Source organism: Scylla paramamosain, chromosome 7 (assembly GCF_035594125.1).
Source record: "Scylla paramamosain isolate STU-SP2022 chromosome 7, ASM3559412v1, whole genome shotgun sequence".
Taxonomy (NCBI): domain Eukaryota; kingdom Metazoa; phylum Arthropoda; class Malacostraca; order Decapoda; family Portunidae; genus Scylla; species Scylla paramamosain.
The window spans coordinates 6,032,501-6,055,000 of record NC_087157.1 but is presented as its reverse complement, the minus strand read 5'-3'; the positions used below and the strand labels follow the sequence as shown (position 1 = coordinate 6,055,000).

The following is a 22,500-nucleotide window of genomic DNA, read 5'->3' as shown; positions in this document are numbered from 1 at the left end:
TTTAAGCAAAAAATTTATCCCAGTTATAAGTTTTTTTTTTAACTTGAATTCTTTCCCGATTTTTTTTTTAATACAAGTTCGAACTTGTACAAATTTTTTTTTTTTGCGATAAGTTTTCCTCTAAGGTTACAGTTAATTAAATCATGTAAGTCAGAAGAATATTGATATAAAAAGTACATATTAATCGAAAAATAGTGTTTTCTTTTTTTTACGTTTTTTTTTTAAGTTAAAAATTATTATTATCTGTGCCGCGCTCCTGAGAATTCAAAAGAACGTTTTACATATGTACACTGGTTTTTCTTTATGTAAGGGATACATCCCAGTTATCAGATAAAACTTTTTAAATTGATTTTTTTTTTCACTTTTTTTTTTAATACGGGTTCGGGACTTTCACAAAAAAAAAACGAAAAAAATTGAGAAAATTTTTTCATCTAAGGTTAGAGATGACTATATCATGAAAAAAAAAAAAAAACAAGAAGAATACTGATATAAAAGTATATATCATACGAAAAAAAAAATGTCTTCCTTTTTTAAAAAAGTTAAATATGACACTTATCTCTACCACACTCATAACAACTCAAAAGACTATTCTACATATGTTTTATGGTTTTCTTTAATATAAAAAGTGTATATAAATAATAGAAGTGTTTTTTTTTCTTTTTTAAGTGAAACATGGTTACACACCACTTCTAAGTCATAAGAATTTTTTACATATTTACAATATATATATATATATATATATATATATATATATATATATATATATATATATATATATATATATATATATATATATATATATATATATATATATATATATATATATATATATTTATTTATTTATTTATTTATTTTTATTTATTTTTTTTTCAGTAAGGAACATATCCCGAGTAGCAGAGGACATTTTTTAATTGAAAATTTTATTTATTTATTTTACAAAGGTATGTAACTAAAAAAAAATTTAAAAATTTGCAATTAAAAGTTTTCCTCAAAGATTAAATATGCATAAATAATGAAAAATACGAGAAGAATATTAATATAAAAAGTACATATCAATGAAAACGTGTGTTTCCTTTTAAGCGTCTTAATTTTTTTTTTAAATGAAATATGGTTTCACACCACTTCTAAGGAATCAAAAGAATATTTTTACATATGCACAGTTTATTTATTCATTTATTTATTTATTTATTTTTATTTATTTATTTTTTTTTTTTGTAAAGAACATATCTTAATTATCAAATGAAATTTTTTAATTGGATTTTTTTTCTCATTTTTTAAACAAAGGTCCATACTTGTATTAAAGATTTTAAAATTTTACAATTATAATTTTTTCTCCGAGATTAGATTTTAATTTTTGTTCGCTTTCTTAGTAAAGGTCAGTGCCTGTACAAAAAATAAGATAAAATAAAATAAAATAAAATAAATTACAATTGAAAATTTTTCTCTAAGATAACAGATGCATTAACCATGAAAAGTAACAGAAGAATATTAATATAAAAAGTGTATATTAATAAAAGAAGTGTGTTTTTTAGTATCTTAATATTTTAAGTGTAATATTGTGATGTACAACTCCGAAGACGTCAAAAGAATGCTTTACATATGTATGTACAGTGGTTCTTCTTTAAGAGCATATTCCAATTACCAGAGGACAATTTTCTAATTTATTTATTTTTTTTAAGTTTTTAACAATGGTACGTACATGCACTACTTTCAAAAGTCTCCAGTTGAAGTTACACGGTTTTTTAAGGATGTGTTTTTAATGGTTCTAGAGGCCGATTAACAAGGTTTCTACATTATTAAAAGGAAAAAAACAAGCTTGGAAATCTCGTGGTGAGAGAGCAAAGCGTTTCAGAACACGGAACTGACCTGGTTGAGACGGTTTTCCATTTCTCTTTGTAGCTGCGCAGTGTGGGCCACCTGCTGCAGGGTGTGGGCATGCTCGTGTAGCCTGCGCTCGTCCACATGTGCCAGGGTGAAGGCAGGTGGCAGCGGCTGGCTTAAGGCGGCATCAATCTCCTCCCAATGCCTTGGCCGCAGAGCAGAGTCCGTGAGAGCCTCCAGAACCGGCAGCTGAAGGAAGAGGAGAGGAAGTGAGAAAGCTTATCTCTACGACTGTCACCATTCCCTCAACAGGACACTATTGGAAGTATTGTCTTATGCATGGGTTATATCAATAAACTCTGGCAGACACATGAGTTTGGATATGTCATGTACTGTCGCGGTATTTTGAACAAGACTGTTTTTTTTAATGCAAAGAAGTAGAGAATAACAGTGAACAGTTAATTTTTTTTTTTTTTTTCGATTACAGACACAGTGAGAGACAGGGTTTTCCTATTATGTGATACTTACCTCATACAGAATTATGGTTATTCAGAAAAATATGTGAGATATAGGACTACGTGATTGTGAGGCAGGTGACCAGACCTTACCTTATCCTGCAGGTGAGTGACGAGGCCGTGCAGGTGGAGCAGCACGTCACTGTGCTCCGTGGCGTTCATCAGGTAGTCCACCTTGGCGCGGTACTCGAGGGTCACCTGCGTCACCTGGGTCACGTCCAGTCCCCGCACTTCACTCTGGAGGCACGAGCACATGTACACACTCACACACACATTGATATTAGTATGTTTTATGAGTTATGATGTAGTTATACACACACACACACACACACACTCATATTGATATTAGTAAATAAATAAATAAATAAATAAATAAATAAATAAATAAATAACGATGATTACGATGCGCGTGACGAAGATAACGATGTGATTCCACGATAATGATACGAGTTTCCACGATAACGATGCGATTCCACGATAACGATGCGATTCCACGATAACGATGCGATTCCACGATAACGATGCGATTCCACGATAACGATGCGATTCCACGATAACGATGCGATTCCACGATAAAGATACGAGTTTCCACGATAACGATGCGATTCAACGATAATGATACGAGTTTCCACGATAACGATGCGATTTTCCACGATAACGATGCGATTCCACGATAACGATGCGATTCAACGATAATGATACGAGTTTCCACGATAACGATGCGATTTTCCACGATAACGATGCGATTCCACGATAACGATGCGAGTTTCCACGATAACGATGCGATTCCACGATAACGATGCGATTTTCCACGATAACGATTCGATTTTCCACGATAACGATGCGATTTTCCACGATAACGATGCGATTTTCCACGATAACGATGCGATTTTCCACGATAACGATGCGATTCCACGATAACGATGCGATTCAACGATGAAGGCTTGGCGAAGGCTATACGACATTGAAGTCTACCTATCTACATAGGTACCAGGACGAACCCTTCCTCCCCAAGGGTCCACCCCAGTTCCGTGGGTGTGAGGGCAGTGACGATGCAACCTTGCCGCGCCTCACACGGGTCGCCATGAGCAATGACCCACCACACACCACTCCCCAACCACTGTCATGAAGTGAGCCCTTTTCTCCCCTAAAGGACCCCTCGTACTGCCAGTGTCTGGTGCATGGTGCACAGCGTGCCCTCGTTCATGGCGAGTTGTTCAGCCCGGTGTCATCATAATCAAAGGACCCGTACACACCCTCCACCAGACTCTATAGAAAGAGCCCTTACTCCCCATAAGGACTCCCCCCTCCGGGCAACATCTGGTGAATGGTAGACATTGATCCCTTGCTTATGGCGACCCCTTGCCTAGTGTGAGGCGCTGCAAGTGGACGACTACGAATGAAGCTTGAGGCTGCAAAGGAAAAGAAGGACCTGCTGCCAGTTCTCTGCCTTGGGCCTCAGGCCGGACCCGACAGCCACCTTCTCCCCCCGTGCGGCGCCCAAGGCCATCACGGCCCTCAACGAATTTTGGCCGAAAGTTCTCAAACGTCATTTAAATTTTGATCCGAATATAAAATCGTCGATGGTAAATGGAAAATGGCTTTGGTTTAAAAGTGTGCAAGAGTCGGCTGATCAATGAAACAAGGTGAGGCAGCTTTGCTCCGGAGTATTTATTGTACCTTGCATGTTTATTACGCATGTTCGTATGTGACTGGATAGATAATAATCCATTGGTGGTGCCTAGAACTTTAGAATACTAGATACATTTCTGGATAGGGAGGATGAGTGGACTGCCACCTGCAGAGATACTTTTTTTCTCTCTGATGGATGTTATTATGCTCTTTAAAAAGCAAGAAATACATCGTCAGAGTTTTCTCATCAGGGATAGAGAGGTTGTTTCTTTACTCCTCTTATTTTTATTTTATTTTATTTATTTATTTATTTATTTATTTATTTATTTATTTATTTTATTTATTTATTTTATTTATTTTTTTTTTTTTTTTTTTTTTTCAAAATGCGAACATCTGAATCTAGCAAGCTTCTTCCAATTGCCTGAATGTTTGCTCCAGTGTTTGGATCAACGTAATGTCACTGACTGTTGACATTTAAACGATAGTAATTTAAACGATTAAAATTAGAATATACTGGCCATTCGTCAGAATGAATAACCAAATTTTCCGCAATTTTTCTTTGAATTATGAATTCCAGTGTACCACGATTTCTTCTTTGTACGTAAAAATAGCGGCAATCTTCACCTTTCTTCAAATCGAACACCCAGGGACCATCAATTCGTCTTCCATGGTTTGGGTTGTTTTCTACTTCAGCCTCGTTGTGTGATTCTGGAACATGATGTCCTTGCAGCATTCTACCTCTGTTGTATTTTCGGCGTCCCGCGAACCGCGCTTCGTTAATTTGCACTGGTTATTCTTTACTGCTTACCATTCTCCCATGATTGTTAACAGAAACAATTTGTGAGCAAACGTCACGATACATATTAATCCAGTCACAGATTGCTTCGGTACCTCTACCTGTCAATTCATGCACCGAATCATACGAGATATCTTGAATAAAAAAAATAAAATAAAATAAAATAAATAAATAAATAAATAATAATAAAATAAAAATCTTAAATTTAACAAAGATAACTTGCAAACTACTGTTACATGCAACTGCCTTCGTCTCGTCAGTGATCTCGTTGTAAAACTCTTTAGCTAACATCTCAAAAGTTCTTTAGGTATTTAGATGTGAATAAGCAGGTAGAATCACGGAAGGAAGTGCAGGTCGGCTCTCCAGACTGAAGTTTATCCCGGAATGAAGTGTGCTGTTACCACATGTACCTTGCTGAGTAGGAACCGGAGCTTCGACACCCGAACAGACATTCCTCTCATGCTTCATACTCTCTAACCAGACATTATCTCGAAACCAAGTCAAGTGTTTTCCTTGTCTCTTGATAATAAAAGAAAAAAAAGTATAACTTTTCTTGTAGTAGACCACAATATAATGAGTAGATTGCATACCAAAGTAGCTTCATGACACATAGATCGCATACCAAGGTAGCACCGTTTTATGAATTATGATGTAGTTATAACAGTTACAACACACACACACACACACATACACACACACACACACACACACACACACACACACACACACATTAAAATATCTATTAGATTGCTTTATAATGTAGCTTAAGTTCACGTACGTTGCATGCCTGTGTGTGTGTGTGTGTGTGTGTGTGTGTGTGTGTGTGTGTGTGTGTGTAGTGCGCGCGCGCGCGAGGTATATTTGTTTGCGCATGGGGGCGTGAAGTCGAGCTTTACATTGCAGACGGAAGTGTGCTCGGAGCGAGGCGGGGGAGGTGAACGCCCTGGGACACTGATCATCCATCTTTTATTGCTAGGAGACTCTCAGGCAACAATTAATCCTACATGCTCCGGTGTGTCTGCATAACTCTGCTGGAGGACGCTACGCAGTGGAGGGTGGATGTGTGCATGCAGGAGGTGACCTTAATTCCTCCTCTCCTCAAAGGAATTTTTTTTTTCTTAGTAGAATAAAAATAAATAAATAAGTAACGCCCGACTACTGAGCTCTGTCTTCCATTACAGGTTTGGAGTTAGTATTTCTAGTTGTCTGTTCATTACCTCGTTAGGGCTTGGGTTCGATAGAGCAGTGAAGAGGAGGAGGAAGAGGAGGCGGAGGAGGACGATGACAGGAGATATGGGGAACATTTCCAAGCAGAAAGAAGGGATACAAACTGGAGTAAGACTAAAAGGAAAGGGAAGTAACAAAACGAAAGGAACAGAAAGGAAACAGAGGGCAACTTGAACATGAACACCAGATGTTGATTAACTGACTGATTGATTATTTGGTTGACTGAATGGCTGATTGACGGATTTGTCGTCGATTAATCACCTATAGTTTACTGACTGGTATAATGGATGACGGACTGACTAACTGATTAATTCATTGTTTCACGGCCTACTCGACTAAGCGACTGACAGGAAGACTGACTGACTGACTGACTGACTGGCATTTACATTCAATACCCTGAAATTGAATAGTCGATTAACTGCATTACTGACTGACTGATTATTTCATTGATGTGTTGCCAAGTTGACAGATGATTAACTAGATGACTGACGAGCTGACCAACTGACCAACCAGTGTTTAAAGGCCGAGCAGAACACATGAGAAGTGGTAAACTTGACTGCGCAATATCCCTGTGTCTTTGTAGATAGATGGAAGGAAAGCTAGATAGTTTAACTGCAATTTCAATACACACACTCGTAAAAAAAACAGTATACAGCACTTCTGAATGTATCCAATTGACAAGTACACTCATATAAAACAGCCATAGTTCGTAAAATAGCAAAGCATAATACAAGACACGAAAAACAAATACAGTACAGATATAGACAACGTTGGTTACAGATTCATACATACTCGCGTGGCAAAGGATAGAAGAAAATCAAGGCAGCGTTTTATATTTGGTTTTTGTGTTCCTTTGTCCTCAATTGCATGTTAAAAAAAAAGTAAAGTACGAATAATAACAAGACCTCACTCTCTTTATCTGCATACCATCCACCATTACAGGACGCGATAACCTTGAGACACTTGTGAGGGACGATGGATGATTAAAGACAGACAGGTAAGCAAATAAAATAAAAGAGAATAAAGATAAATGAATGCATGAATAAAAGCACGATGATGATGATGATGATGATGATGATGATGATGATGATGATGATGATGATGAAGTTGATGATGATGATGATGATAAGGAGGAGGAGGAGGAGAAGGAGGAGGAAGAGGAGGAGGAAGAGGAGGATAATGAAAGTAGCAACAACAACAACAACAACAACAACAACAACAACAACAACAAAAACAAAAACAACAACAGCAACAACAACAACAACAACAACAAAATATGAAAAAAAGACAACGATCAAACACCACATTCAACCAATCAAACACAAGAGACACACACACACACACACACACACACACACACACACACACACACACACACACACACATCATTCCAAACTAACACGCAAACAAGCAGAGGAGGAAAAATAAATGTCCCTGAACCCGCCACTCGCACTCTGGACTCTCGCACTGTGGGCCTCGACATTTCCCAAGGCCACGGAGGCGTCAGGCACAGGGAGGGAGGGAGGAAAGAAGGGAGGGAAGAAGGAAGAGCACAGTGATCTACACATTCCTGCAATCCCTTCACATCCTTCATCATCACATGTGCCCTCCTCCTCCTCGTCCTCGTCCTCCTCCTCGTCCTCCTCCACCTCCTGCAGTGTCCTTGAAACAGGAGGAGTGACCGTCGCGCACCACTAACTAACGCCTCGCTCATACTTCCTCTCTGGGTGAAAGTTCGCTACATGAAGGGAACCCAAGCAGCGACTCACGGTGACGGGGAGAATGTGAAGCTATTAAGAGATGGTAGTGATCTCTCTCTCTCTCTCTCTCTCTCTCTCTCTCTCTCTCTCTCTCTCTCTCTCTCTCTCTCTCTCTCTCTCTCTCTCTCTCTCTCTCTCTCTCTCTCTCTCTCTTTCACGTGCGTACATTCCCCTCCTCCCCTTGACCCTAAAAAATCTTTATTCTTAGCTCCATTTCTCTCTCCCTCACACAATACGCCTTTCTCCTATTCTTCTCCTAGTCTGTATCTCTGTTGGCCTGTTTATTTGTATGTGTATATGCACTATGGATGTATGTATCTCTCTCTCTCTCTCTCTCTCTCTCTCTCTCTCTCTCTCTCTCTCTCTCTCTCTCTCTCTCTCTCTCTCTCTCTCTCTCTCTCTCTCTCTCCGATATTTACTTTCACCCTAATTACATCTGTACCTAGTAAAACAGGATACAGGTTATATTAAGTAAGGTAAGGTTAGGTTAGGTGAAGCTGGGTTAGGTTGTGTTAAGTTACGTTATGTTATGTACGGTAAGGTAAGGTAAGGTAAGGTAAGGTAAGGTACGGTAAGGTAAGGTAAGGTTCATCGTTGTTAGTCCATATACCTTGCGTGCACTTACCTGATACCACTGCCGCGTCAGCTCTTCCCACTCGGACATGGACCGCCACAGCAGCATCTTGAGGGAGATCTCTTCCTCCACCTCCACCAGCTCCTTGAAGGGACACACTGGCATCTGAAGGGGAAGAACAAGATTTTTTTAAAACATAAGAACATAAGAAAATAAGGGAAGCTGCAAGAAGCCGTCAGACTTACACGTGACAGCCTCTGCATGAAACTTACTGACCTATTTCCAAATATCATCCTCATCCATAAATGTATCGAACCTCTTTAAAGCTCTCTAATGACTTAGCCCTTACAACTTCATTACTAAGCCTATCCCATTCATCTATCAATTAATTTGAGAACCAATGCCTTCCTATCTCTTTTCTTTTTTCAAATTTAACTCTATCGCTCTTAAACCCTTTATTTCTTGTTCTATCCTATTTACTGACCCTGAGGATTTTTGCTTATGCCACCCTTGTTATATCCCCCTATACCTTTTAAAGACTTTTCTGCCCTTAACACCCGCAGCACACGTACGTAAAATAAAGAATCAGTCATCCAGTCAAGTAAGTAATTAAGAAATTAACCTTCCCCGTCCTCCTCACCTGAAACCTGATCTGGTACTGCGTGATGGTGGACGCCTGAGTGCGGATGGTGGAGGCGCGTCCATCAGCAGCCTCCAGCATCTTCAGTGCCTCCTCCCGGTCACTCGTCACCCGCAGGAATCTCAGGGCCTGTTGAGAGTATACATTAACACACACACACACACACACACACACACACACACACACACACACACACACACACACACACTTAACCCTCTCACTGCTGATCAATCTTTCCAATATCATCTACAACTTTTAATCTTTATTTTTTGGTACTATTTCTTGACTCTTGAATATATACTTTTGTAACTTAATAAGATGAATTTAACCTTTTTTTTTTTTCTTAATCTCCATCCAAACAGTTTATTACAGTGACCTTAATGTTAGGAAAGGACGACCACATCAGTGAAAGGGCACATACACGAGCAGCATTAAAATAAAGAAAAGAAGAACACAGTGCAGACGGGACAACAAGAAAACGACAGGAAATAAATACTTAAGACAATAACAAAAACTAAACAAAAACTAACATGAAAAAAAAAAAACAATATTCGTTGACTACAAAACACGAAACATTACAAAAATCTACGAAAACCTTACACACAATAAAGAGAAACAAAGGTGACGCTGAAATGAACACTCGCCTGCACTTGCTCGGCCAGTTTCGCAGTCTCCGTGTCCACCTCCTCGATCTCCTTCTCCAGCAGGTGACTCAGCTTGCGCACCGAGGCTGGGAGCTCCATCAGGCTGCGGCGCACTGACTTACGCAAGCGCTTCACCTCCTTCTGTAGCGCTTCGTACTTGTTATGTACCTGCAAGACACACATATAAGAACTTAAAACTTAGAGACATAAGAAAATAAGGGAAGCAACAAGAAGTCATCTGACCTTCACGTGGCAGTCCCTATATTATATATGGCCTCTCTCTCTCTCTCTCTCTCTCTCTCTCTCTCTCTCTCTCTCTCTCTCTCTCTCTCTCTCTCTCTCTCTCTCTCTCTCTCTCTCTCTCTCTCTCTCTCACCTACCTCGGGATGGAGTGTGATGTGGTATCCCTGAATCATCTGGTACATCTCCCGGATCACTTTCTCCTCCTGGTTCAGGTCCTCCATCTGCACAAATACAAACACACACACACACAGCACAGATCACTCACCTACACCTGATGGCCTATTCTTTACGGTGCGTTTGAGAAGTCAAGTCAAGGTGGCGTGAGGAGAAAGGGATGAGTGTGTGTATGTATGTGTCCCGGTCTTTCACCCTTACATTTCTTCACGATTTCATCCGGGTTTTCCGTCTTTATTTATTTATTTTTTTCCAGAAGAATGTGACGGGCGAGCTTCGGATTGCTTTAGTAATTACTGGAATAATATTCAGGCCATTTTGGAGGATCAAGGATGGTATGCGACAATCAATAGCGTGTGAACCTACTGAAAAGTCTATGAACAAGATAATAAAATACAGCTTATGAGTCACAAAGAAATAGATCAAGTAAAGATTATATGAAAGTTTTGAACAAGAGATAAGTATGAGATGAAAACTACTATTTTGAATACCACCACCACCACCACCACTGCCTCACCTGCTCCTTGACCTCTGACACATAGTTAAGTAGCGTCACCACCTGCTGGGCCGTCACGGGAGCCAACTCCAGCCCCAGCCATTTGTCGTTGGCGTCCGTCAGCAGCGCCCTCACCCGCTGGTCGAAACCCCTGCAACACACACACACACACACACACACACACACACACACACACGTACCGAGGGAGGAATTATCAAATTAACATGCACTTTAGAATTACATTTGTTTTAGTAGATCATTGTTTCCATATAGTAAAGTAATAAACGAAGAGGGCAAAAAAAATTTGTACGTGGGTCAACACAAAATAAAATAAAATAAATAATTAGACAATAATATTACTGCAGATCACACAAAAAAAAACATATCATTTTACATGTTTGATTATCATGAGACAAGATTAGTGTTGCTACCGTTAGGTATGCGGTAATACCATAATTCCCTACCCTTGATAATTGTAGATGTGTGTGTGTGTGTGTGTGTGTGTGTGTGTGTGTGTGTGTTCACCTCGTCCCTCGTCACCGTAAAGCCACAGCAACTCACTGGCTGACATCCTGGTGCATTCGCTGCTGCTGCTGCCGGAAGGAGGTCACCAGTACCTTCCTAGCGGCGCTCTGGTCCACCTGCAGCAGCCCAAGCCTCACCACCTCCTGCAGCCCCCGCGCCCGCTCCACCAGGTCCTCCACGCGCGCCAGGCACCCGCCCAGCTCGCCCAGCTCTGAGGGACACAAGGAGACAACGAATAGGCTTAACAAATAACATACAAGAAGAACGCAGATGCAACAAACCTCAAAAAACAAACTCAAGGTCAACCAGTATTTAACTCTTGGTAGTTTATTTCACGTTGATTTTAAGCAGCTTTCCATTTTCGAGTTTATGCGTCATGCAGAAGAAGGACACACATGCAACAAACCACAAAAAGCAGTATTTCACGTGAACTTCAAACACCTTCCTGATTTCTTTCTTTTTTCTTCATTCACATACATTTGATAGGTGTTAAATGCAATATATACATTTAATTGTGTCCAAATATTTCCTCATTTACAACTCTATCTCATTATCGGGGAATTTTCTTTCATCTTTAATTAGCCCGTTATATTTTTCTTGTTTTATTCATTCACACAGGGAAGTGTCTCGCACACGCCCAGTGTCACCCTGAGATGATGTACGGCAATTTCCCTGGAACGGTGTCGACACGGGGCGCTGGTGACTTATTCAGTACTCAATAACACGCCTCGCGCACCTCGCTTTTGGGATCCCGAGAATATTTTTCCGAGACACATAGTTGAGGTTAGTCAGGCGTCGGGTGGCCTTCAAGGTAGGGCGCGCGGGCGAGGCCACACAGGAAAGGTGACCACTGTGCGGTTTCTCAGGTCACGTGTCTTGCATGCCTTCTCTTTCTTCCGCTAAACATCCACCACATTATCTTTTATGGACACCGTGACACCTCAAGGTCGAAAAACACTACCTGAAGGCTGACCACGTGACACAAAGACCACCGCACCACCAGGGCCAGGCTGACGCAAACAAGTGGGTGGAGGTGAGCGGGGTTCACGGCCGGGGATATCGAGTACTGAACAGCTGACGTATCGTGAAAATCAGTCATCTATTCATATCATTCGTATCCGTCCTTGTTTTGTGTCAGCCAGTCTTCCTTGTGGACCATATGAAGGAAGTCTTTTATTTCTCGTTTCTATGCTCTTCTCTACCTCTCTTCACATTCTCAAGGAAATATTTCTTTTATTCTTTTTTATCTTTCTTGTTTCCCCATTTTTGTCAACCTCACACAGGAAAAAACCTACGATTTACATAAAGAAGAAACTTACTGTAGCTACATTCTCACGGCGGCGGCGGCGGTAGTGAGGCTCGGGAAGTTGCAACACGCAGGAAGTTAACATAGCCGGGCGGGGATGATTATTCCTTCCCAGTACAAGCAGAAGACAGGTGGACCCAAACTAAACTCTCACAGCAACGCCCCGTCCCACCTCATCCCGCTCCACCCCGCCCCACCCAGGCAACCCCAGCCATTCCCGGTCCTATCCACGCTCAGCTGACTCACTGTATCCGCTCTCCTTGGCGACAAACTCTTTATACATGCTCCTGTGCTTCCTTTTAGATGCTGGTAAGGAAACAGAGTGCAGGATTATGATGCTGAGGCAGGTAAACTTAGGCACACACACACACACACTATAATCTCTCTCTCTCTCTCTCTCTCTCTCTCTCTCTCTCTCTCTCTCTCTCTCTCTCTCTCTCTCTCTCTCTCCGTAACTCACAACTTAAAATTAAGGATGTACAAATTATTACGTCACGCGGTTTGCATCTTACACTTCTGCTTAAGGAAAACAAGAGGTAGTTTTCTTTCCACCCCGCTGCTCCTCCACTAACTTCTCGGTTGCGGAAAGCCCCGGGAAGTGAGTTGGGAACGGAAGCACCAATATTTTGTACAGTGAAGCCGCCTCCTCGATGTTTTGTTTTGTCTCTTTCTTACGAGTCAACATTTCCCGTTTGAATTGTATATAAAAACAACGCTCCATCTCTCTTACTTCTCTCTCTCTCTCTCACACACACACACACACACATACACTTAAAGATGGAAATTCGTAGTTAAGCATTGTACTTAAGACTCGAAGTCAGACGAAGACTCGAACCCAGTCATGAATAAGAGATGATAACTTGACTCTGTTCTGGGTAGCATTTAAATATCGCAGGTGCATGGTATTTGAAAATCGTAGATAACTCATTAATAAGATATGGTAATTTATCTTGTTCTGAAGAGCATTTAAATATCGTAGGTATCAAATCGTACATTTAGATGATTTAATTATACAAAATCCTAGTTGATTCAGTTTAATTAAGTGGCAGGAAAGCAAACAAAGCAGTCGGAGTCTCAAAGAAAAAGGACAAAAGCTGCATGAACGAGAAAAGACGAAACGCAATCATCACTTTAACAAAATATTATGTATTTGTAAGGAGCAGGAAAAACTAAAATTACAAAACCCCAAGTTAGTAACTTTTGACTCTGTACACCTCATCCTCTCCACCTTACCCTTGAAGCTTCACATCACCCTTGAAACTTTCGATTGTAAGCTTCAGTTCATCCTTGAAATTCTTAACACTAAGCTTCACTTTACCCTTGAAACTAAATCCCAAGCTTCACCTCGCCGTTGAACCCTTTAACCCTAAGCTTCATTTAGGCTTTGGATCTCTCCATCATATGGTTCACTTCATCCTTGAAACACTATCCCAAGCTTCACCTTCACCATGTAACCTTGAAATTTTAAACGTCACCTCACCCTTGAAACCCTTGTTCCTACAACTCATCTCTTGAAACCACCGATCCTAAGCTTCACTTCATCCTTGAAACCCTCGATCTTAAGCTTCACCTTTTCCTTGAAACAAAACCAAAGCTTTACCTCGCCCTTAACACACATTATCCTACACCTCATCCTTGAAATCATCGATCTTATACATCATCCCTTACCTCGTCCTTGAAAGCCCTCCTCTTGGGTCTTCGCCTCCGCCTGCACCAATAACTCTTGCAAGGGCTCCACTTCGGCCCTCACCTTCCGCCAGCTGTCCTCCGTCAGGGCCACTACCCGCTCGTTTGTCTCCCGCAGGTGCGCGTCGTCCTCCAGCATCGTGCGGAGGACAGGGTTATCATCTTGCATGACCGAACTGAGCCTGACGGAAATAGGTGGAAGGAAATGAGAAATTAGTTCACTGGGGGAAGACGGTAGGGTAGAGTGCATGAGGATTATACTGGAGAAGAAAAGGAGAGGTTAGGAAAGATAGAGAAGTAAAAAGGAAGGATTGTAAAGATAACGAGAAATATAGGGAAGGATTTTAAAGCTGTAATGGAAAAGAAAAGAAGAGGTTCGTAAAGATGAAGAGATAGGAAAAGGGAGGATTGTGAAAATAAAGGGAAATAAAATGTAAGGGTTGTGAAGATAGAGGAAAAAAATGGAAGTCCTGTGAAGATAAAGAGAAAGAAAGAAAAAGGAAGATATGAAACGTACTAACGAGGAGAGGAAAAAGAGAAGTTTAAAAGAAGAAAAAGAATGAAAATAAAGAATCAGATCTGTAATAGAAAGGGAAAAGCGAGGAATTGCGGCATGAAGATAGAGAAAAAAGAAGACACGAGATGTTACAACAGAAAAGATATATACATACTGCACGTGCAACAGAAGGCGAAACGCAACACGGTAAGAACGGAAGCGGAAAAACTGGAAAATCGGAAACAGAAACAACCACGACTTTTGAAATAACAGTGAAGGACAAGCACCGCACAAAAACCTCAGTCGGAGAAATGGTTCGGATGAAAAATGTTTGTCAGTCTGGAGATGAATGAGAGTGCAGAACAGATGAGGATCAGACACACAACCAACTATGAATACTGCATAACACCACTAAGCACTGCAGCACCTGACTTACTCTTCCAATGATAATAAACACTGCTAGTTCATTAATAGTGTAAGGGAGAAAGGTCGCAGGGGAACTCAGACTGAAGCAGAACTAATAGTGAATACTGTATACTACTGCAATACCTGATTTGCTGTTATAATGAGAACAAACCCTCTTACAGCAGTTCATTCACAGTCTAAGGAAGAAGGTGGCGGGAAAACTCAGGCTGGGGCAGGAGTACTCATCTAAGTTTCCCGATTACCTTCACCACTCAATTTTCTCACCTTTGTCCTTCGTGGTTTATGCATAACCTGGTAGGATACAAATCAGCCTTGTCCTTCATAGTATCTATTTATAACCTTCTCAGATGCAACTTAGGCCTCGACATTTACCGCGTGCCCTTCAGAAAACATAACTCGCAGGCAGTAAAGCGGGAATCACTTAATTTATGCGACTAACTGACAGGATAAAAACTGGATTATTGTGACATTTGGCTCCACTACAGTGCTGATAATAAAAAAAAAAAAATGCTTTAGGTTAAAATTTCCTATCTTATGTGTTCTCTCTCTCTCTCTCTCTCTCTCTCTCTCTCTCTCTCTCTCTCTCTCTCTCTCTCTCTCTCTCTCTCTCCCTCTCTCTCTCTCTCTCTATCTATCTATCTATCTATCTATTTATCCATCTATCTATCCGCCTGTCTATCTAATTATCTATCTATCTATCTATCTATCTACCTATCTTTGTATCTATCTATCTATCTATCTATCTATCTATCTAATTATCTATCTATTTATCTATCTACCTACCTTTGTATCTATCTATTTATCTATCTTTTCATATATCTGTCTACCTTTCATTCTACCTATATATCAATCTACCACTACATATCTACCTGTCATCCACCTTCTCAGCGACACCTACCTATCTTGCGGGCTGAAGTACGGGAGAAGGGGCTGCAGGGTAAGCACGCTGACCTCGCATGCTCTCACCACCGCCCGCAGCCCGCCCAGCAGTCCCTCCTCCGTGGGCGTGAAAACCACAGTGGTGCCCTCTGCGCTCACCTCCACCTTGAACATGGCGCATACCTCTTCCGTCACCTCCTGCAGGAGAGCGAGAGCAAGAGAGAGAGAGAGAGAGAGAGAGAGAGAGAGAGAGAGAGAGAGAGAGAGAGAGAGAGAGAGAGAGAGAGAGAGAGAGAGAGAGAGAGAGAGAGTAAATTAACATAAGCATGATTAAATGTGAAAACAAATACGCCTCCTCATTTATTTGCATAGTATTTAATGCCTCTTCAGACTGAGGAACAGAGAGAGAGAGAGAGAGAGAGAGAGAGAGAGAGAGAGAGAGAGAGAGAGAGAGAGAGAGAGAGAGAGAGAGAGAGAGTGGGCGGACGGACGGACGGACGGACAGACACACACACACACAAACATAGCCAGACAGATACAAAGCAACAGACTGACTGACCGAATGGAGAGAAGAGATAGAAAAATTATGGAGAGAAAGGAGGGGAGCAAGAGCAGGAGCAGCAGCAGGAGGAGGGAAGGGAGGTGCCGGGGAGAGGTGATGCACCAAAGCTGTACAAACACGCAAACAGCTGACGGATAGCAAAATGTTTCACTGCAGCAGCTAATTAATTAATCACCTGTGAAGGGCGGGCAGGTGTTGTGCAGGGGCTTGTCTCGCGCCGGGTTAGTGGGAGGCGATGCTCTGGTGTTTGCACGGCGAGAGTTTTGCTAACGTTCATTCATCTTCATCTGCCGCGACTCGCTATAACTTCTGCCTACCTCTGTCTGTTTATCTTTTTTTGTATTTATATATATTACTTTCTTCCTTAACTTTTTTTATATCCTTCTCCTCATATCCTAATGCCTACTTTTGATTTTTTTTTTCTGATCATTATTATATATTACTCCCTCCTCCTCCTCCTTTTCCGCATCCAATGAAATAATTTAACTCAGATACCTTGTTTTATATTCTTCAGCCTCAATCTTTTAACCACCATCACCAATCTACTTTCTGTCTTTCATATAGTCCTTCACCGGCCCGTTGGTCTAGGGGTATGATTCCTGCTTTGGGTGCAGGAGGTCCCGGGTTCAAATCCCGGACGGGCCCAGTTTTTCTCAAAGTTGTTTATCATTTGCCTGGTTCTTTTTGATGCACAATAACTTTCAGTATTTCAGGAAAAGTTGTTCGCATGTGTCCTGCAAGGTGTTCTTATATGTAAATATGAAACTCTGAATTTATTTGTAAAATATCTTTTTAAATGGAACATTTGTGCTTACAATTCCTTCAGTCACGATGCCCTGTCCTCTATGCTAATCCTGGAAAAAGTGATGATAATCTTTTTTTCCTATGTAATTTGAATAGTTTTATTCCTCTTCCTTTAATCCTCCTCCCCGTCCTCTTAATCTTCCTCCTCCTCCTTCTCATTCTTTGCACCTCCATCTTTTGGCTTCTGTTATGCACCCTCATCCTTTCATAATTATTATTCCCATTTTCTCTTCGTCCACTCCTCCTCCGCTCCTCATCCAGCCACTCACCTCTTCGTGGCCGTGTGCTGCCGCCGGGGATTGAGGTGCCTTGATGGTGAGAGCGTCGTGCAGTGCTGTGATGGTGTTGTGGAGCATCGTCCGGAGTGCTGACGCCACCATCAGATCCACCACACGCACCATCCTGGACAGAGAGGAGGCGCGGGTAAGGATAGGTGGGGTGATATGGGATGGGCTGTGGTTTGGTGAGGTGGGGTGTGGTGAGATGTGGGAAGGTGTAGAGGTGAGGCGGGGTAAAGTGTGATGATGTTTGGTAAGGCGATAGTTTTCAGAGTAATCTATGAAGATGGTGATGAATTAATGGCAGTGATGGCCGCGTTTGTATGTCGTCGCCAATATCTTCTGTTTAGTGCATTATCTTCCTCCACGTCCAGCTCCCCCTCCACTCCCTCCCCACAGGACTCACTTGACCACGGAGGTGTGGGAGTGGCGGCGGGTGAGGGAGGAGCCCGTGGTGCTTCTTGGGGTGTTTGGTCGCTTCTCGCCGCTGATCAGCTCAGAGCCTGTGGAAGAGAGACGAAGGGAAGTGGATGGTAATGTACTATTGGGAAAACTCTAACGGTACAAGCCTGAGTGATGAAAAACAAAAATGTGCGTGTTAGTTTCTCTCTCTCTCTCTCTCTCTCTCTCTCTCTCTCTCTCTCTCTCTCTCTCTCTCTCTCTCTCTCTCTCTCTCTCTCTCTCTCTCTCTCTCTCTCTCTCTCTCTCTGAGGATTAACACTTTTCTATACCGTCAAAATAGTTCATCAGTTTTCAGTTTTTTTCTTTTTTTTTCATGCATTTCTTATACCAGGTTAGAGTTTTTCCAATATTACAGGCAGTAAAAAGTGACTCATAGGGCACTGGGCGGAGGAATGCTCGAGGGGAGCCTTTTAATAGTACAATTAAAAGTAAGTAATTAAGTATGAATTAAGTAAATTTACATGCAGTTTCTTCTGAATTTGTAACTTTCTCCTCCTCCTCCTCCTCCTCCTCCTCCTTCTTCTTCGTGTATAGTTAATAGTAGCAAGTTATGAAGAGTGGGTGCGTCCCTCTGCCATGGAAGTACCGTAACCCAAGGACACCGTGTCGCCTCTGAGACCTACGCAGTTACTCCGTGGAAAAAAAAAAGAATGCTACGAGTATACGGAATTCTGAATCTGCGCATTGGTCTCTCCATGGCCGCTGTGTTATGGATATTTTGTCCCTTTCAACCTCTCAAAGAAACCTCGTGGGCTTTGCGTTTTATATTGTAAAAGTGATCATTCTTCCCTTCCCTTCCCTTCCTTTCCTTCCTTCCTTTCTTCCCCTGATCTTTCCTTCTCCTTTCTATTAGAGTCCTCTTCTCTCTAAAACATCCTGCCATTACCTTCCCCAACTTTATATTCTTTCTTCATTCTTCCTATTTCTTTCTCTCAGCATCTCTCTCTTCCTTAACTATCCTTTTCACATCCATATCTTCCACCTCCCCTATCCACCCTCCTCATCTTTGTCGTTTTTTCCTCCTTTCCACAGCCTCATCAACCATGGCCTTCCCTCTCCTTCCGAGCTTCCCTCATGTGCACTCACCCTCAGCCTCGGCAGTGTTCTCGTCAGCGTGAGTCATGGTCGCCACTACCTGCAGCAGGAGGGACCTGAAGGCGGCTAGGCGACTCCTCACAGCCTCCAGCGTCTCCTGCTGTCGCGCCACCCACTCCTCCACCACGGCAGGCTCCTCGCTTCGCACCTGAAGAGACACCAAGAAAGGGACACAAAGAAAGGAACACCAAAATAGGAACACCAAGAAAGGACACCAAAATAGGGACATCAAGAAACAGGCACCAAAAAAGGACACAAAAAAAGAGACACCATGAAAGGAACGACGAAAAAAGGTACACCAAACATAACACCAACATAGGACACCAAAAAAAAAAAAAAAGACACCAAAAAAAGGACACAAAAAAAGACACCAAGAAAGGGACACCAAAAAAGGGACACCAAATAAAGAAACCAAAATATGGACACCAAAAAAGAATACCAAAAAAAGAACACCTAAAAAGGACACCAAAATAGGGTCACCAAAACAGGGATACCAAAAATGGAACACCAAGAAAGAGACACCAAAAAAGCAATGGTGACGCAAGGGCAGAGTACCGTTATAAGCATCTCTCGCGCCTCTCCCCTGACACTCACTTGGATGAGGCCCATGTGGGACAGGCGGTGGCAGAGCGCGGCGACGTTGGACAGGGTAGGGTAGAAGGGCGGCTGAAGGGTGATGAGGTACGCGGTGAGACGTATCTTTGCCTCCCTCACCTTGCGGCACCTCACGCTGCGGCGCCACACCTGCCATGTTTTCGCGATACGGAAGTTGCGGAAGAATCGAATCTGGAAGAATTATTAAGCCATTCACTGGTGCTTCACACGTTGTTCCTTAATTACAAAGTACTGTGGGTGATTTCTTTCTTATTCTACAACTATTTAGCCTATAGATATAATACTGGTTAGTCATTAGGAAAAACTATCACTTTATGTAGTCCCCTTTCCTTCTTTGTAGGTTTTTGTAAAGACTGTGCAGTGGCTTTAGTATTGTGCCTCGTTGCATGTCACAGTGAAAAGGTTAAATTCTTATAGTCAGAAATGAGCTGAAGGCGGACGAATTCTGGAGGGCACACTCAAGAGAATTTTCAGTATACTTTCTTCTGCACAGTGAAATAAGGTGGAATACAATATTAAGATGAGAAATTCATACGTAGAAGGAAAACAACGCCCTCGCATGGAGACAGTAATAATTATCCTCCTTAACAAAAGAATCATGTACACTGTAAAAACGAGCACCACATCACTATTCAATACAGGCATGAAGGGAGTGGAGCCTCGTGCAGCGATGACGAAGGAGACAACACAATGCAGGTGAGTCACGTGCACCCACCTTAGTGAGGCGCCTGTACAGCTCCACCTCCCGCCGGAAGTCGTCCATGGAGGTGAAGGTGACCTGTCCTGCCCACACCTGAGTCACGCCCTCGCTGCTCAGGATGGCGTAGTGGTTGGATCCCCGCGGCCGACGGCTCAACACGCTGACAACAAGAATGAACATAATACATACATACATACATGTATCCTACATACCTATTTACCTACACACCTACCTACCTACATACATACATACATACATACATACATACATGCATGCATACGAGTATATACATCTTCACTTTTCACTATTCAAAGTCCCATTGCCGCAATAAACAGACTCCAGGCACGGTCAGCCAGGCTTCACCAAGGTCAAACCTCCATTAAAACAAGTACTACATCGTCCACCAAATCGCTGCACTAATAAGGAAATACTGCGACATGAATGTGTATAAATGAAGAGAACCACCAATTATTGTCCATACAAATGTGGGGACATAAAAGAATGGCCTTCCTGGCGGGGGAGTCATGTGTCATCCTGTTGTTGTCGTGACGGAAATGTGAACAATACCTTACCCCCAGCATACCTGACACTTACTTGAAACTGTAGGGGTCGTACTCGAGACGTGAGGGAGGGTATCGCGGCGTGAGGTACAGCAGCATGTTCTGCTTCACCAGCTCCACCGCCCCGTCCAGGGTGGTGGGCGGCACTGAGGGCGGTACCACCAGCGGCGGCAGGCGAAACTCCACAGACGGGGCCCTTGCCTTGCCCGTCTGTGGCACTGGTGGCAACGGGAAGCCCGACACATCCGTGGGCGAGGTGGAGGATGATGTCTTGTAAGCGTCGGCCTGACAGCGAGCACTGGCGTCTACGGGAACCACTTCCGTGGGGGCTGCTCGAGGCTCTGTCACTTGGATGGTGGGCTGGCAAGGACACAACAAGGCTCAACTTCAAGCAGGAAATTTACTGACTCCCATGCAGCATAACTGATTATGTATCATGCTAGGTCTCGTTTATCTCATTCCATCTCCGGGTGATATCTGAAGGAACAAGACAACACTTCAGGTTACCTACCAGCGTGACGGTGACGCCCGTGCGGGGGTGATCCTCCGACTCTGTCCATCGTTGCTGTTGCTGCTGCTGTTGTTGTAATTGCTGTTGTTGTTGCTGCTGCTGTTGTTGTAGTTGCTTTTGTTGTTGTTGTTGCTGCTGCTGGTGCTGGTGCTGCTGCTGCTGCTGCTGTTCCTCCTGCTGCTGTTGCTGTTGCTGCTGTTGATGTTGCTGCTGCTGCTGCTGCTGCTGCTGCTGCTGCTGCTGCTGCTGCTGCTGCTGCTGTTCCTGATCCTCCTCTTGGTGCTGCTGCTGCTGACCGGCAGGCACGGTGGTAGGCAGCGCTGCAGTGCTGGCCATGATCAAGACATTTCAAGGCTGTAAAGATTATTCATAGGTGTTAAGCTGTAATTCACTGTTCTGCAGTTCTTTACCACGACGTTACTGAGAGGAGGCAGGGCAAATCTTAGCTTGGGATGTAATCTCAGCCATGTAATACTGCCACCACCACAGATTACGCCGTGAAATTCAAGGGACAGTCTTGACTGATCATCACTGTCCTCACAGACTGGTTGTGACATGTCCTAGCACAGTCACCACCACCACCACCATGTCCTATCATTCTTCTTATTCATACTGCCATTAATGTTCTATTATCATTACCATCACCATTATTTCTTCATCTTACTCATCTTACAATTAATTTTATACACAAGTAATCACCAAGACTTATTTTCATTCACCGTAGACCTTTACGAGACTTCGAAATTTGTTCATTTTGTTTCAGGTTTAGTATTTCACTGTTATATTTATTAAATATAGTGCACAGAATATGAGACAATCTCGTGCTGTCCTGTCACCGTATTTAGTGTGTATGTGTGTGTGTGTGTGTGTGTGTGTGTGTGTGTGTGTGTGTGTGTGTGTGTGTGTGTGTGTGTGTGTGTGTGTGTGTGTGTGTACCATTACATCGTCACCTTCTCTTACTATACACACACAATAGGCTGCATCACATGGCACCTTGCCTCAGGAAACGCCGTCCTTGTCTCTCTCCCCGTCAATGCGGCTGGAGGGGCGGCGGGCGGCGGCTGCTCCCTCTC

At 42.5% G+C, this 22,500-nt stretch overlaps 2 protein-coding genes and 1 non-coding gene across 3 annotated transcripts in view; 1 reads left to right on the top strand and 2 right to left on the bottom strand.

Moving 5' to 3' along the window:
* Positions 1–9,091, bottom strand: part of LOC135101955 (dynein axonemal heavy chain 6-like) — a 37,819-nt gene extending 28,728 nt beyond the window's left edge. Inside the window, exons 1-4 of the mRNA XM_064006406.1 lie at positions 8,966–9,091; positions 8,377–8,490; positions 2,430–2,573; positions 1,867–2,070 (exon numbers count right to left, since the gene is read on the bottom strand). Coding sequence (XP_063862476.1) covers positions 1,867–2,070; positions 2,430–2,573; positions 8,377–8,490; positions 8,966–9,046 — 543 coding nt within the window. The 5' untranslated portion in view covers positions 9,047–9,091. The remainder of the gene's footprint in view (positions 1–1,866; positions 2,071–2,429; positions 2,574–8,376; positions 8,491–8,965) is intronic.
* A 461-nt stretch (positions 9,092–9,552) lies between these two features.
* Positions 9,553–21,900, bottom strand: LOC135101821 (dynein axonemal heavy chain 6-like). The gene is made up of 13 exons (XM_064006112.1): positions 21,428–21,900; positions 20,951–21,276; positions 20,372–20,516; positions 19,636–19,827; positions 19,033–19,189; positions 17,891–17,987; positions 17,476–17,608; positions 15,860–16,038; positions 14,022–14,221; positions 11,084–11,258; positions 10,544–10,673; positions 9,990–10,073; positions 9,553–9,777 (listed from the first exon to the last, which is right to left on the bottom strand). Exons 1-13 carry the CDS (start codon positions 21,761–21,763, stop codon positions 9,562–9,564), a joined length of 2,370 nt encoding a protein of 789 aa, XP_063862182.1. The 5' UTR covers positions 21,764–21,900; the 3' UTR covers positions 9,553–9,561.
* On the top strand, positions 16,976–17,047 carry Trnap-ugg (transfer RNA proline (anticodon UGG)). Its single transcript has one exon. It is a non-coding gene; the product is annotated as a tRNA-Pro (tRNA).
* Positions 21,901–22,500: the final 600 nt, after the last annotated feature.

Coding starts and splice junctions, on each gene's coding strand:
- LOC135101821 (XM_064006112.1), bottom strand. CDS start 21,763: ATGGCCAGCACTGCAGCGCTGCCTACCACCGTGCCTGCCGGTCAGCAG. Junction 16,039..17,475: donor CAGCACACGGCCACGAAGAG/GTGAGTGGCTGG, acceptor GCTCTCCTGCAG/GAGGTGACGGAAGAGGTATG. Junction 9,778..9,989: donor ACATCACACTCCATCCCGAG/GTAGGTGAGAGA, acceptor TGTGTCTTGCAG/GTACATAACAAGTACGAAGC.